The sequence below is a fragment of the Macaca mulatta genome, chromosome 18, assembly GCF_049350105.2.
Source record: "Macaca mulatta isolate MMU2019108-1 chromosome 18, T2T-MMU8v2.0, whole genome shotgun sequence".
Taxonomy (NCBI): domain Eukaryota; kingdom Metazoa; phylum Chordata; class Mammalia; order Primates; family Cercopithecidae; genus Macaca; species Macaca mulatta.
Genome location: NC_133423.1, coordinates 82303461 through 82318441, shown reverse-complemented (window position 1 = coordinate 82318441; position 14981 = coordinate 82303461). Strand labels below are relative to the sequence as shown.

Sequence of the window (14981 nt, the reverse complement as noted above, 5' to 3'; positions counted from 1 at the left end):
TTTTAAAGAAAATGCATTATATGCATATTCAAAGCTATAAAACATTATAGTTTGGCTCACGTTGCAAAGATTTATTTATTTACTTATTTATTTAGATGGAGTCTCGCTCTGTTGCCCAGGCTAGAGTGCAATGGCGTGATCTCGGCTCACTGTAACCTCCGCCTCCCAGGTTCAAGCGATTCTCCTGCCTCAGTCTACCGAGTAGCTGGGACTACAGGTGCGTACCATTACGCCCAGCTAATTTTTGTATTTTTAGTAGAGACAAGGTTTCACCATGTTGGCCAGGATGGTCTCAATCTCCTGACCTCATGATCCGCCCACCTAGGCCTGCAAAGGTATTAAGAGTCTAACTGGAATACTTCTCCTTCCTTAGGAGATGAGCAATGCATTTCCAACATAGATACCAGAACTAGATTCCATTTGCAAATCTGACTATGGATCTACTGGAATAGACAACCAACTGGTGTCATAAGATAATATCTGACCTTTGTTTTCTTCTACTTAATAAATTTTGGGAGAATATACCCTTATTCTAAAGATATTTGCTCAAAACATTTTGATACCCAATTTAAGAAATGCTTTAGGGACTCTGTCACATCTTTTAAAATAACCTACATGGTAGGAAATTGTTGCACTTTGATGGTGGCTTTAGTGTTTGAAAATAGCCCAAAATAGTGATAAGTGAAGTCCAGTGAATGAGGCGGGGGCGTCAGGCAGTGAGTCAGAAATGCAGTGTGGCTCTAAGGCGATGCAATGGCAACCACGATGATGCTTTGCAGCAAAACTGATCATGCTTTGAAAGTTATTGCTCAAGAGGTTTGTGGTCGTTAATGAAAAATCCTAGGAGCTGGAACTTTCTAGAAAACACTGGCTCACAAGAAACAAAGCCCATTTTATGAGGATCCCTCTTCTCATTGCCTTGTAATCTGACCTTTCATCTTCTCTTGTGACTGAGGATGGGTTGCCAGAGGTTGTGTGCTACAGCAGACTTGTCTGGCCTGCAATGCAAGCCTGGCTCCAGCTAAGAACATTTCCTTGCTTACCAGCTGGACTGATTTTGGGCCCCAAGGCCAACAAGAGTCAGGATTAACTAAGCATGAGCAAGCTCTAATATTCAGTTTGAAAAATATTTAGTTTGAAAACTAGTATTTAGTTTGATGAGAGGAAGGAGAGGGGGTTAAAGAACAGGAAGCTCACACCCCCACAGCTAATGCTAGAGCCATGATGGCAACACCTGAGTAGGGAGCCCCAAGTGTGAGTCTGACCTACACACACTTGAGGTGTTTGTGCAGCCTTCCCTTTCTTTTTATGGATAATATAATTATCTGAGATCTCATAAAGTCTACAATGTCAATGTAATATTGCAACTGATTACATTCAGTATTTCACTCAATATCTTTTTCTGACTCAAATCTTGTTTATATCGTCCTGTGTTCTTATAGGATTGCTTAGCTTCAATTAATAACTGTAATGCAGCTTGGTTTTCTTTAAAGGCATGTCTAGTAATAAGCTATGGGTGATGAAGCTCCTTTATTTCTGCAGATACACAAAGCCAATTCGAATCTAAACATGCTTACACATCTTGTTCATGCTATTCCCATCACTGGTGTGCACAGTCTGCATGATTCTGTTTTACGAGCAGGTGAGGGAGGATCATCGAAATATTAGAAGTGCAGAGCCTAAACTAGAATGTCTCTCCTTCATAACCAACTGTTTCCTAAAATCCTGAACCACATCTCTAACATAGTAACAAAAATTACTGTTCTTAGCAGTTCCTAACCTTTCTTTGAGGGCAAGTCCTAAGTGTATGTACATATGATGGTTATTAAGAAGGCCAGAGCAATTTAGATATAAAAATTCTGGCATGTAGGTTAAAAAGCAGTGATTTATGGCCATACCTTTTAATATTAAAAAAGGCATGTGCAGAAATATTACCCTGAGAATTGTGAAAATATTTCTTAGCCTTGAACACCTCATTCTAGAGATGATGTAATTGAAAAATAGAGAGTTACTGTAACTTGGCAAAGTCGCATAGCTCGTTATGAACAGGATCCAGATTTGTTCGTTAGACCCTCAGACCAGGGCCCTTTCCAACCCAAGTGCTGCCCAGTCTCCCTAGCAGGGGTCCGCGTGCCCGCGGCAATGTCAAAGCCAGTGCTGCCCGGCAGGGACAGTCCAGGGAACGCAGCAGGAGGAAGGAAGTGGCAGCAGCAGGGACGGCCCAACTCTGCCCATCTCTCTAATTCACTTCCACGGTGCTTCAGTTCACAATTACCAGCTTGCTAAGGGTCTTTATCCAGCCTCCTTTTCTGCACCTGTGGCCAAACTGCTGACCTAGAGGGTTTGACCGCAAGAGAAAACAGATCGATTTGTGTGGTTCCAGGAGAGCTAAAATCATTTTAAAAAATAATATGCATTTCAAGGATGTGACTCAAGTTTTACCATCGTCAAATGGGTTTTTCCTTCTCTGTTCACTGCAAAGCAAGTAAAATGTGTTAATTGCCATCCTGATACAATCCACATTTATGAAAGTCACAGAGTATACATTAGGCTGTTATAAATTTTCTATTCAAAGACTTAAAAACCAATCGCTATAGGAAACTAGACCTAACTCTATTTTCAGACTTCTGAGATGCTCAAGAGAAAAAAAAAATTAGTCAGTGAATGTTTTAATTAGTCAATTGGTAAATATTTCTTCAGTGTTCCTGGGTATTACAGTCCTTGCTGGGTAGCTGCTGTGTAACGATCAGATGTAATGTTTACAATTTGAAAAACCTACAATCCAAAAGATAAGGTGTGTTTTTTTTGTTGTCATTGTTGTTTTGTTTGTTTGTTTTTTGAGACCAAGCCTCACTCTGTAGCCCAAGCCAGAGTGCGGTGGCACAATCTCGGCTCACTGCAACCTCCACCCCTGCAGCTCAAGTGATTCTCGTGCCTCAGCCTCCCAAGTAGCGGGGACTACAGGCGCGTGCCACCTCACCCAGCTATTCTTTTTGTATTTTAGCAGAGACGGGCTTTCACCATGTTCCCCAGGATGCTCTCGAATTCCTGAGCTCAGGCGATCCACCCTCCTCAGCCTCCGAAAGTGCTCGGATTACAGTCGTGAGCCACTGCACTCGGTCAAAAGATGTTTTCAAACGACTGTTATCTGTATGTTGAAGAGTAAGTTCCGTGCTGGGGATATCAACAAGGACTATACAAGATCCCTGAACCTACAGACACATAGAAGGAAAGAGAGTGATCCTAGAACTAAATTTTAATATAACACTCTGTAATGAGTATGAACAAAGTGGCGGGTGAACACAGAAGGAACAAATCCTTCTGCCTGGGAAGAAGAATTAAAGGAGAAAAGAAGTCACACTGTATCAAAGGTAACCATGAACCATAGCAGAGAGGCTTTCTGATGTATCTGACTGGGGAGAAGAGAGCAAAGACAAGACCATTCTCAACTTTCAATGGGTCATGTTCCAAAGCTTCTTGTAAGTTGATTGGTTCTCTAAATTAAATGGGTCATGTTCCAAAGTTTCTTGTAAGTTGACTGGTTCTCTAAATTATCTGCCCATTGAAACTGTTCTGCTCTTGATGAGAAGGACTCACACTAGCCAATGTTTTACTCATAATCATGCCTAACTTCTGAGTCTGGAGCTATTAATAAGAGCAACTATTTACTGAGTATTTACCGTATGTCAGGCACTGCTCGAAGCACTTTATAAGCACTGACATCTAAGCTCTGCAACAATCCTCTGAGCTAGGTTCTATTATTATCATGTTCCAGATGAAATATCTCAAAAACAGAGGTCAAACAACTTAAACAAGGTCACACAGCTGAATGACAGAGCCAAGATCAGTACTCAAATAACCTGGCTTTAGAGCTGGGGCTCTTAGTCAAGATGGTGCATTTCACCTTGAACACCAGAAACCATGTAATGCAAATAAAAGGAGGAAGAGAAAGAATTTTTGTATTGTTTCTGGTGTGCCCTAGAGCAGGCCCCGAGAAAGATGTGCTACTTTCTGTGTTGGAAGTCTTCTTGATAAGCCCCTAATTGCCCAGTGATATTATGACGCTCTAAAAATAGGTGGGCATCTAGATCATACCTGTACCCACAATTTAGATACTCTCTCTCCCATTTATTTAAAATGTCCATCCCATCCCAGCTAGACGATGGGAACAAATAAGCTATTTGACCTAATAAATAGCCATTTTATCTTTTCACAGGTATTTGCACTTCAAATGAAGATACTTGTTACTCAAAGAAATGGGTTGGGAGAAGTAAAATAAAAATGTAATCAGCAATGTAGTCGGGTCACCGGCCTCCCTTTCCTTTAAAGGGCTCTGAGACTCGAATCTGGGAATTGATTGAGGGACCGTGAGTCTTTCCTTTGGTAATTTAAGATAGATTTCTGTTCACTTGACCTAGAACTCTTCTGCTTATAGAGATCACGTCAGAATTCAGTAGACTGCCCATCGAGTTCTCTTCTAGGGACACCATGACCACCTGCCCAATGCTGTAGGACCCCCAAGTCAGGCTGTTCAGATTGCTGCTTTGACTCCGCTGTCCCCCATGATGGCAACACACCCACTCAGTCTTTGATGATCACATGGCCCCTACCATCCGGGATCCAACCATCCCTGCTGCAGACATGGCCCCACCATCCGGGATCCAACCATCCCTGCTGCCCTTAAGGACCCGCAGTCAGTGGCAGCAGCTTCCACTGCAATCTCTGACCGGCAGAGAAGAGCAGCCCCAGAGCTCTTCATGGACACCTGAGGCTCCCTTCACAAATTTTTTTCCCCACACTTGTGGTGGAAGTGTGTCCTCTGCACCCTCCCAAGGTGGATGAGCAGATCTTTTATGATAAATCCACTGTAACATCCCAATCTCCCTCAGCCCTTGGATCCCTTCCGCTATGGCATACCGAGGCAGCTCTGGCATTTCAAATTCATTTCGTGTAGGCCACATTTTGGTGCGTGTTTCTGCCACCAACCAAACTGCCAGAGCCCTTTCTAAGCCCTGGAGGTACAACACTGACCGATCCAACTTCATGTTCCTCGCATCATTATTCCACACCCTAATACCCATTCCCACACACGTTCCTCTGATTTCTGTCTAAACTGAGAAACTCATGTTGTTTTGGAGTACAGATCTCATGGATCATACTTTGTGCCTCATCTTTAGAAGCCAAGGGACTTGAGTCTAGCTAAAGGTCTAGAAGCAAAGAGGGGTGTCGGCATAGATCCTCAGAAAAATGTCAGTGGTGTCTGCCAGGCACACTAAGTTACCTTCACCTACAGGAGGCATAGATGACACTGTTATTGCTGCTAATATCCACTCTCTGTCATGGCCACAGACCCACCTTTCCCATTTTAGCTGAGCACATTATCCACCAAAATAAGAACGACATTTCCCGGCTTCCTTTACAGTTAGGTAGGTGGAGAAGATCACTAAACTCAGGCTAACTGGATGTGAGCCGAAGTGATCCTTGCAGCTTCCTGGCTGTACTCACAGAGGGTGGGGAAGGAGTGTTCCTTCTGCATCTGCTTCCTCCAGCCTTCAGCTTGATGTGGACGTGGTAACAGGCTGTCTTGAACCGTGCAGAGGAGTGCAACCCATGTGGGATAGAAGAGCATGGCTGCAGCCCTGGGAAACTTCATTAAGCAGAGTTAACATACCTGCTCCAATCACCTGCATTTTGACTATCAGGGGAGACAGACTAAGTTTGTCTTATCCAAGCGTCATTATGCCGAGAAACCTACATGGAAAAGAGAACTCAAGAAGAACAGAATTGTCTTTGCTTAGAACTGGCTGACAGGGCCTTCTATCAACTGAAGAAAAGAGCCTATTTGCTGCCAGTCAGGACTACAAGCCTATTGGGCTAAAGACCAAGTGGTGTATTTAAGGGAGAAGGGTAACAATGGATTGACTGGTTTGACCAAGGTTAAGGCTGGAATGTAACTGACCACTGAGAAAAGCCCCAACTACGCTTCTCGGAAGAACAGATTCTGGGGGGCTTAGGGCAGGGGAAGGCACATCTGGCACCACACAGGGTAAAAATGGAATAAGGCCAAGAGGCCAGGTTGGAGGCCTGAGGTTCCGCAAGCTGCAGGGTGCACAGGATGTAGAGCCACATAATACATATGTGGACCGAGATGAAAGCTTAAGGGCAAAACTTAGAGGCGTGCCCATGAATGGGGTGCTTGGTGTGGACAGCGCTGGCACCCAAGGCAGCAGTGGCACCCACAGTCTCGTCACAAACGTGCAGGCTAAGTAGCAGAAGGGGAGCTTGTTCACTTGACCTAGAACTCTTCTGAGCACACACCAGAGAAGGCCCCGGGGAGACAGGATGCTTGGTGTTGACCAAGTTGAATCTAAAGTGGGGTGGAGAGTTCAGAGTTGGCAACAATACTGGGGAGACAATAACCTGAGTTTAGGTTGCAGAATGAAATCACTCCTGAAGACAGCAGCGAAGGGCTCAGCAAAAGCTTCCCCCTCCAGGTGACTGGTGAAATGACCACAGAAAGCCTAAGTAGTTTCTGGCAGACCTAACCTCACAGATAGGCCAAATCCATTCCTTTTTTGTAAAATATGTCTATAATTTGCAAGTTCATATACAAAAGGAGTTGAAACATGTCTATCCACAGTATCCTAGTTTAATGCAGGATTGTGCCCAAACAGTACAGCACAAAAGGGGAATTTAAAAATAGCAAGTCATAACCAGAAAACTTCACCATCCTATACGATAAAGCAAGGCAAGTAAAAATTATATGTATATGCTGCAGGCGCAATGAAACATTTTATAAGCTGGTAACTGTTATATATATTTTCTTTTAAAAACCCAACACATTGAAAAAATGCAAAGCTATATGTTGCTCTTAAATTTTAAAAATAATTTAGCTAAATGTTCTATGCCTATTAGATAATTACTAGACAGTTCAGAAATTATGAAGTTATTAGAAACTGTATGTCCGATGGGCTTTTCACAATGTTCAGTCTGTACTTCTCATCATTTTGATTTCGTCACATCCTAGACAGGTCTGGAAGGTCAAGTGGAAGCTCTGAGGAATATGATAAACCTCGACTGACAGCCAAACATTTAAAAGATGTTTTCCAGGCCAGGCGTGGTGGCTCACGCCTGTAATCCCAGTACTTTGGGAAGCCAAGGCAGGAGGATCACTTGAACTCAGGAGTTCAAAACCAGCCTGGCCAACATGGTGAAACTCCGTCTCTACTAAAAATACAAAATATTAGCGGAGTGGGGTGGTGTGGTGCACGCGTGTAATCCCAGCTACTCAGGAGGCTGAGTCAGGAGAATTGCTTGAACCCGGGAGGTGGAGGTTGCAGTGAGCCAAGATCGTGCCACTGCAATCCAGCCTGGGCAACAGTGCGAGATTACCTCAAAAACAATTTTTTTCCCAATATTTTTGTGTTTAGCCTCATTTCAATGAGTTTTTTTATTTTGTTTGATTCCATATTCTCAAGACAACTGTTTAAATCAAAAACCTTACAAGCTCTAATGTTGTAGATTGTACACATGGTATCATCATATTGTTCTTCATCAACTGTTCTTCAATATCCAGATGGGCTTATGCTATTCTAAGTTCTCCTGAATATTTATGCAAAAAAGCATAATATCATAAACATCATTACTACGTAACTTCACACACAATTAACTGTTAGTAACACAAGGACCCAAAAGGAAAATGACATGTTAGAAATAAAATCACATTAAAGACCATAAAAATGATGCTGAAAGACAAAAGTAAACATCATCAGTATTGTTCTAGTGAGAACAATATGTAATTGTTTTAAATATTGTTTTTAAGTCCTATTACTTTATCAGAAGAATGCAACTTTAGATTTGGAATATTGAGTAAAACTGGTTAGAAAAATCCTGAGAATTAAAAATCAACACACACACACAGACACACTCTCTCTCTCTCTCTCTCACACACACACACACACACACACACACACACACACACACACATAATTTGGCTCTAGGAAGGCACTAAGTTGCTGTCCCATGAATCCCACATCCTCAGGTCAGGCTTCTCCTGGTCCATGCTCTTACCTCCTAGTCTGTTAATTTTGACTGAGACATCGCCTGAGCATTCTGCTCTCTGCTCATCTTCATAGAGGTAAGGCAGCGCCTGCTGTGTGTCAGGCTTTATACAAGTTGTGCTGTGCACACTATCACAACCATGCAAGGAAGGAAATGTGAATATCTCCATTTTACAGAAAGAAAAGAGAAACAAAAGGAACTCCACAATCACACAGTAAAGGGCAGAGCCATGATGTCAATGAGAGCCTCTTAAACTGCCCAGTGGCAACATCATCCTCCCTCAAAGGTAAAGTCCAAAGTCATCTGCTTATCTCTGACTATAAACAAACCCACATCACCCGTAAAGAAACAGACACACTTACAAAGCAACCGGATGGACACCTAGCTCCAGCCCCCACAGCTCAGGAGACAACATGCTCGTGCCCATCTGTGTGAATGAAATATTTTATTTTAGAAATAAGCTCTAAATTTCTGATCCTTTCCGCTGTTCCTTTTTTCATTTCTGAACTTGATAAATAGTATCTACTTATATAAGGCTGAGAAAGGGTGACAGAAAAGTAAGTTACTTTATTAAATGCTTTCCATGAATCCTTTGGCAGCTGCAGCCACCTACCACTGAGAGCTACAGCCACTGTGATAGGGGAGGCCAATGCTGATCACACAAACGTTAGCTTCATTTGTAATTCTGGACTGTGTGGAAGTGTGATTTCAAAATGATATACATTACACAAGGAAAATGTATCATGCTGTAAAGAGAAAATTATGATTAGCTATATGATTGATATATATTTCAAAAGTGAGCCCATATTTTCACTCACGCTTTAATCCAACTATCCTTAAAGGAAGTTTTAGAGATTCTTCCTGATTTGAATATTGTTTTCAGAGCACCAATTGACTGGGTGATTCTTGTTTGTGGGACACAGTCCCCTTTTCTGCTCTGCTCTTTCCTAAGCTCTGATTGCTTGTTTTAGGGGACAGGCAGCCATGGTCTCTAATCTCCTGTTCTCCCAAGCGAGGCTTCCCCTTTCCTCCCCCTGAAAATGTGTAAGTCATTTCTTCCAGGCAAGACATTAGGGAACTCCAGGCAACACTGGGCAAGACGGAATAAACGATCAAGATCATGAATTAAAAACAAATAGACCAGTGCCTTCTTGACTCTCAAAAAAAATCATAAACCTAAAGATCGGTGATATAGTACAATCATGTTAAAAGAAGATAAAATGTAAAAGATAAAAAGATAAATGTAAAACATTTGTAAAATGTTCAAAAACTATCAGTTATCATAATTATTAGAGATTGCATAATATGGGAAGTCTTTACCTTTTTGTGTATTATGTGTAAGAAAAATAATCAGATGACTAGCAATTAGTCACAGATAATTTGGGAGATATTTAAAATGTTTGGTGGCTATGACTATATGCATATCCGTCACCAGATGTTCATTTTGGATGGTAAATAACATATTCTATTATGGTTTTGTTTTGCTTTTAACACTCACGAATCACATAACATCTGCACTGAAGAGGCCTGGATTTCACTTATCATTTCCCTTAAAATTTCTCTTATAGGGAAAAATCTGTAACCATTAGATTAAACACAATAGCAGTTAATTTTTAACATCTATCATTAAGTAAAAAGGCTAGGAATTTCGGTGCAGGAAAATTTCAACATCAGCGTTAGAGAGATGAGTTTAAAGGAAAATATGTAAAAGCTTCTGCAAAGGCTTAGCTTTGAAGGTTGCCTTCTCCAGATATAAAAATAGATGGCTAAACTGTAAAATCGATTCTAATGGCAAGTAGACCTTTGCATTCACTATGCGCAGGAGAGAAACCTGAATATTTGACTTAGTAGCACCTTGGGAGTAGGCAGACCTGAAAACCCTCCAATAACCTTGGAAATCTCCACTTCTTGCAGAAAAGAATCAAATGGTAAAATAAGGTGGCATATCTGCTCAGCCCTCTTTCATCCCTGTAAGTAAGTATCATGATTAGAAGAGGTCAATAATTTTCCAGAATGCAGGTCATCTGTTCTAAGCACCCAACACGTAAAGGGGTCCCTAGGGTCAGGTCTCCCAGGGAGCTCAGGCTCTCTTCCAGCCAGGGGCCAGTCCACCTCCTCTGCTTTCTCCTGGATGAGGCTTTTCCTAGGGCATGGGAAAGCAACAGGTTTCAGGCTGAGCAAGTGGGACCACTACCTTCTAAACCCCCACACACTCATACTCACACTCACACATACTCCTCACACATGTGCACACTCACATTTATGCACTCAAACTCACATTCACACAAACTCTTAGACAGTCATGCACACACACACACCCAGGTTAGTCTCCCTGAACTCAGAGAGGTGTGGGAGTCCTGAAGAATGAGTTGGACAAGGAAGGCAGCCCCAGAATCTCCTGGGCAGACTCAGCTGTCCCCCAGGGAGGAAGCAGTTTGCGAGTCGGCCAAGGTTACTATCTTGTCGCCCCTGGAATCCCAGCTCCTCCCAAGAAAGTCCAGGATCAAAATGGACTCAGGCAGCCAGAGCCCCCAGCCTGCCCTGGGGTACAAGCCAGCCAGCAGGAGGTGAACAGTGTGCTGGCACCACAGAAGAAGCTGTGTGGGGGTCCCAGTGGGGAGAGGCAGCACTGAGTCCAGACCCCAGTCCCTCACCTCCACCCTGGCTGCAGAGTCACTTGCCCCACACCCCGGGGCCAGCAACCCAAGCTGGGAATGCCGTGAGCCAGGTCAGCTCCCCTTGGGAGGGCAGAGTACTACAGCCCTACTGAAGGAGTTTGTAGCACAGGCCACCAGCCTTTAGTAGGACTGACAGAATCCCAACCCCAGCGGCTGTGGGGCTTGGAGGCAGGTAAGGGAGCCCAACCTGCAAGAGCCTATGCTCAGAGCAAGGTCGCAGGCAATTGTTGCTGGAACGTCATTCCGCCACTGGTGCAAGTCACAGAGTGGACCAAGCGGGCTGCAGGGAACCACCTGCCTAACTCTTCCAACAGTCACAGTGAGCTGCTGTCCCTTGGAGATGGAGACGGGGGCTGGGGAAGAGGGTGTCCATCCTCCAGGAACAGTGGGGAGGAGACGGCCGATAGAGGGACTGGGAGGGAGGAGAGCGGCCTTTAACCTTAGTGCCACTCCCCAGGACCCCTCCCCGGTCTGCATTGAGGATCACAAATCACGCTTCATGCAAAAAGCCCCTTGTTAACTCGATCACTAGCTTCCAAAATTCACAAACAGTAAATGTGCCAGGCACAGTGCCAAATGCTTAGGATACAAAGATGATCCCTGAACAGTGACACCCTCTGTAAGGCACCTGAAGAATCCCTTTCCCAAATCGCTTTTCAAGCTGGCGGGGAGAGAGGTACATATCCGCTTTGTGGAAGCTTAGCTCTTCATCTGTGCGAGTGAGATTAGACCCCTGCAAAATGGAAACTCAAACTGCAAAGCAGAGAAGGAGGCCAGCACCCACCCGCGGGTCCCTCCTGCTGCCCAGGGACCCCGCGTGGCCACACCTTCTTTCCACTGGGAGCGCCTTTCTGGGTTTTCCGATGAGGTTTATAGAAAAGACATCTCCCAGATTCTTCACTCACGAAGTGTTACAAAAACTCTCCCGGTAACTGTCCTGACCGTCACCAATCACACTAGAGCCCCCATTCGATTGCTTGCACAAAGCAAACATTTAACACAGGTGTGCTCAACCTCTGGCAAGATGCCGAGTCATCAACCTCGGTCAAGATGCAAAAGGTGGCCTTTTCTGCGAAGGTCACACCCTCTGTAAATGCAGTTACTACTTGGTGAAAGCGCTCTACGTCCTAGCTCTTGTTGGTGAGAGTGAGAGCAAGGCGCCGGGGTCCGTCATTCTTAGGCGAGGAATTCAATGTCACAGGCACGCACTGCCTGATTGAGGAGAAGCTCAGAAACCGTCCGACTCCCAGAACGCAGCACCCAGTTGCTTTGCACGCCAGGCCAGTCCTGGGGAAACGGTGCAATGCTTGTCTGGGCGTCAAGGAGTCTCCCTTGCGGTCCTCCCTGAGCCCTTGCCAGTCCCAAGGAGTTCCAACCCTGCTTTCTAACCCTTTAAAATCTGGAGAGGGCGGTCGCTGGGGGGCGGGACTAGGTGTTGGGGGGGTCTATAGCCTTAGTATCCAGCACTTTTGTAGTAGGGGCTTTTGTGGAGGTTTAAAACAATAAGTAAGAAACATCAAGGCATGTCTCCCCGTACCTCGTCCCTCTTTTTCTTTTTTGAATGACCGGAGTCCTTCACTTCTTCCTTCATGGTTGCTGGGATTTGGGGTCTGGGAGAGATGGCCTCTGGGCCGTCAGGACGCACAGCATGCTGCGCTTGCAGGGTCAATGGGGCGAGGGGCGCAGGTAGGAGCCTGACTGTACCTACGATGGGGACGCATTCGCCTTCCAGCCACAGCAATGGCCATCCTTAGTGCACAAGTCAGTACTCCACGAAAGGAAATCCACGTGTAACTAAATTCAACACAAACAGTTTCCAGCACATGCCCATCCCGAGCATCCGGTTGAGAGGTACCCCGATCGCGCGCCCGAGTGGGAAGTGAGAAAGCCCGGCTGCGCACCAGGGACAGCGCGCGTCTGACGCCGCCGGCCTCGCGAACCGAACCCCCGAGCACCAGAGCCCTTCACTTTGTTAGGAAGTCCCCCACCCGGGCGCCCCCCTCGTCCTCCTCAAGTGCCCTCGGAGAGCGGACCAGACTCACCTACTGCCAGGCAGATGGGCAGCAGCAGCCTGAAGATGAGCCCGCACACCACTTCCGAGGCCATCGCGTCGGTCCGGCGAGTCGGAGCAGAAGGGCGAGGCTTGAGGGTCGCTAGGGGTGGTGGGACGCCAGGCCCATGCCCGTCTATGGTCTCTCGCCGCCGGCAGCTCGCAGCCACCCGAGCATCGCCTCGGCGCGGGCCGCGGCTCTCTCCGCCCCGAGGTCGCGCTCCCGGGGCTCCTGGCCGCCCCTCTCCCACCGGGCTCCGGGTAGCCCCTCACCAGGCTCTTGGCGGCCACCTAGCCCGGCGCCCGACCCCCTGCGCCTGGCCCATGAAGTGTGAATCCCGGATCCGGCAGCAGCGGCGGTTTCTTCAGGGGTAGCTGGTGCCGGGGTCTTGGAGAGGGACGCTTTGGGAGGGTCCTGGGAGGCGGCGCGGCGAGCAAAGGGGGCGAGAAGGGCGCGCTGCGCTACCGCCCGGCTCCCGGGGCGTCGTTCGGGGGCGGCCGGGGAATCTTCTATTTGGAAGCCCCTCCGAAGCCACCGCGTCTCCTTCGCCCGGCCTCGTCTCCGCTGCCCACACGGGCTGCCGCGCTCTGGCCTCGGCCCCGGCTCTCGGAGCTGCTCTCGGAGTCTCGCCCTCCAGCCCCCGGGCGGCCCGCGGCGGATCCCCAAGCGGCAGCGCAGCTCAGCCCCTGCGTCCCCCAGCTTCGGGCCGGGGAGACCGGGGTGGCAGCTGCCAGGCGCGCAGAACCATCCCCGCCACCACGGGGCACGCCTTGTGGGTCCGGTCCACCCGCGGCGCTGCGAGTCCCGTCCTCACTCGAAGGAACGGCGCGAGCGTGGGCAGCAATGGAGACCAGAGCGCATACCGGGTGGGTGGGTCTCCCACTCCCTCCTCCACCGCCTCACTTTGAAACGCAAGAGAAAAGCCAGCGCCGTCCCGTCGCCCCGCGCGACCCCGGTCCGCCGCCTCACTGCCTGGCCCTCGCCGCGCAGCCGGGGCTCCCCGGCGGCGCGCGCTTCTCCGCCTTCAATGAAACTTTCGAAGCCCTCACTCGGGGACGGGCGTGTTCCGCGGCCAATGGGATGGCGGCTCCGGGGCCTGCGCGCGCCGAGCCCGCCCCTGAGCGGCCGGGGAAGGGAGAGCCTCGCACCGGCGCGGAGGGCGAGCCCCCACCCGCGGCTCCTGCGCCTGGGAGAGACCCGGCCTGGCCTGGCAGGTGGGCTGCGCGCCCTGGCTCGGCCTCCGCGGGCACTCCTGCCCCACTGGCTCCCGCAGCCCCGCGGCTCTGCGCGGTCCTGTCATTCCGGAGGTGCACCCTGGCATCCAGTCCACCCGGCCGGGCCCTGAGCTTGCCCAAACCAAGGAACCGTTTAAGGTCCGCGGGAAACGCACAGGCCCGGCAGGAGAGGAGCCAGGGGCTTGAACAGTGCTGTGCGACCCTCACTTCTGCTGGGTCCACAGGTCCACACTGGCATTAAGAATAGAGCCGAATTCATCCGCACCATTAACCCTGCCCGTATTTCACATAGCAAGAACTTGCCATTCTGAATAGACTGGGAAATTCCGGGTTTTCCCCAACAGATATGCACCCACTTTGTGCATTTGGGGGAACTCTTCGTTTTCGCCTCAGCTTTGCTCCTTGCTTGTCGTGGCTCTGGGGAAAGAGAGCGTTGGCACTGAGAATATTCTCCCTTTCTCCTAGTGCACGCCTTTTTGCCTGTTCTAGGCAAGATCTAGAGAAATCTGGCTCTAGCTGGGAGACTGCAGTGTGCCTGGGTCTACTCGCTAGAGCACGGTAGGGGTCTCTCCGGACATGGAGGAAGAGGCTGTTAGCATCTGTAGGGAGGACTATTCAGGACTGGCGTTCCATCAGGAGGACCCACTGGGAAGGACCTGGCTTCCCTTCCGCACCTACATTCCTGGCTTGCATTAGTCAGAGGGGATGGAGCGGTGAGCTGATGAAAAACATGCAAACCCCCGTCTTTTTAGCCATTTGAAACACTTTTGTGGACATCCCTTTTTTGAGACAGGGTAAGTTTGTGGTTTGAGCTCAGGTGACTTCACGAATTCTCCGAGAATTAGAGAAACTATGAACCATTGCTTTTTGAATAAAGACTCAAGACAGTTGGAATATTGTGAAGACACCCTGAAACAAACCACCCAAGTGCTCTGCCATCCTCAAGAAGCTTAGAT

General features: G+C 47.7%; 1 protein-coding gene across 4 annotated transcripts in view; it reads right to left on the bottom strand.

The window, feature by feature from the left end:
• PIEZO2 (piezo type mechanosensitive ion channel component 2) overlaps window positions 1-13841 on the bottom strand; it is a 471722-nt gene extending 457881 nt beyond the window's left edge. For all 4 annotated transcript variants that reach the window (XM_028838161.2, XM_077975335.1, XM_028838162.2 and 1 more), the window contains exon 1: window positions 12782-13841. In XM_028838161.2, coding sequence (XP_028693994.2) covers window positions 12782-12845 — 64 coding nt within the window. In that variant the 5' untranslated portion in view covers window positions 12846-13841. The remainder of the gene's footprint in view (window positions 1-12781) is intronic.
• Window positions 13842-14981: the final 1140 nt, after the last annotated feature.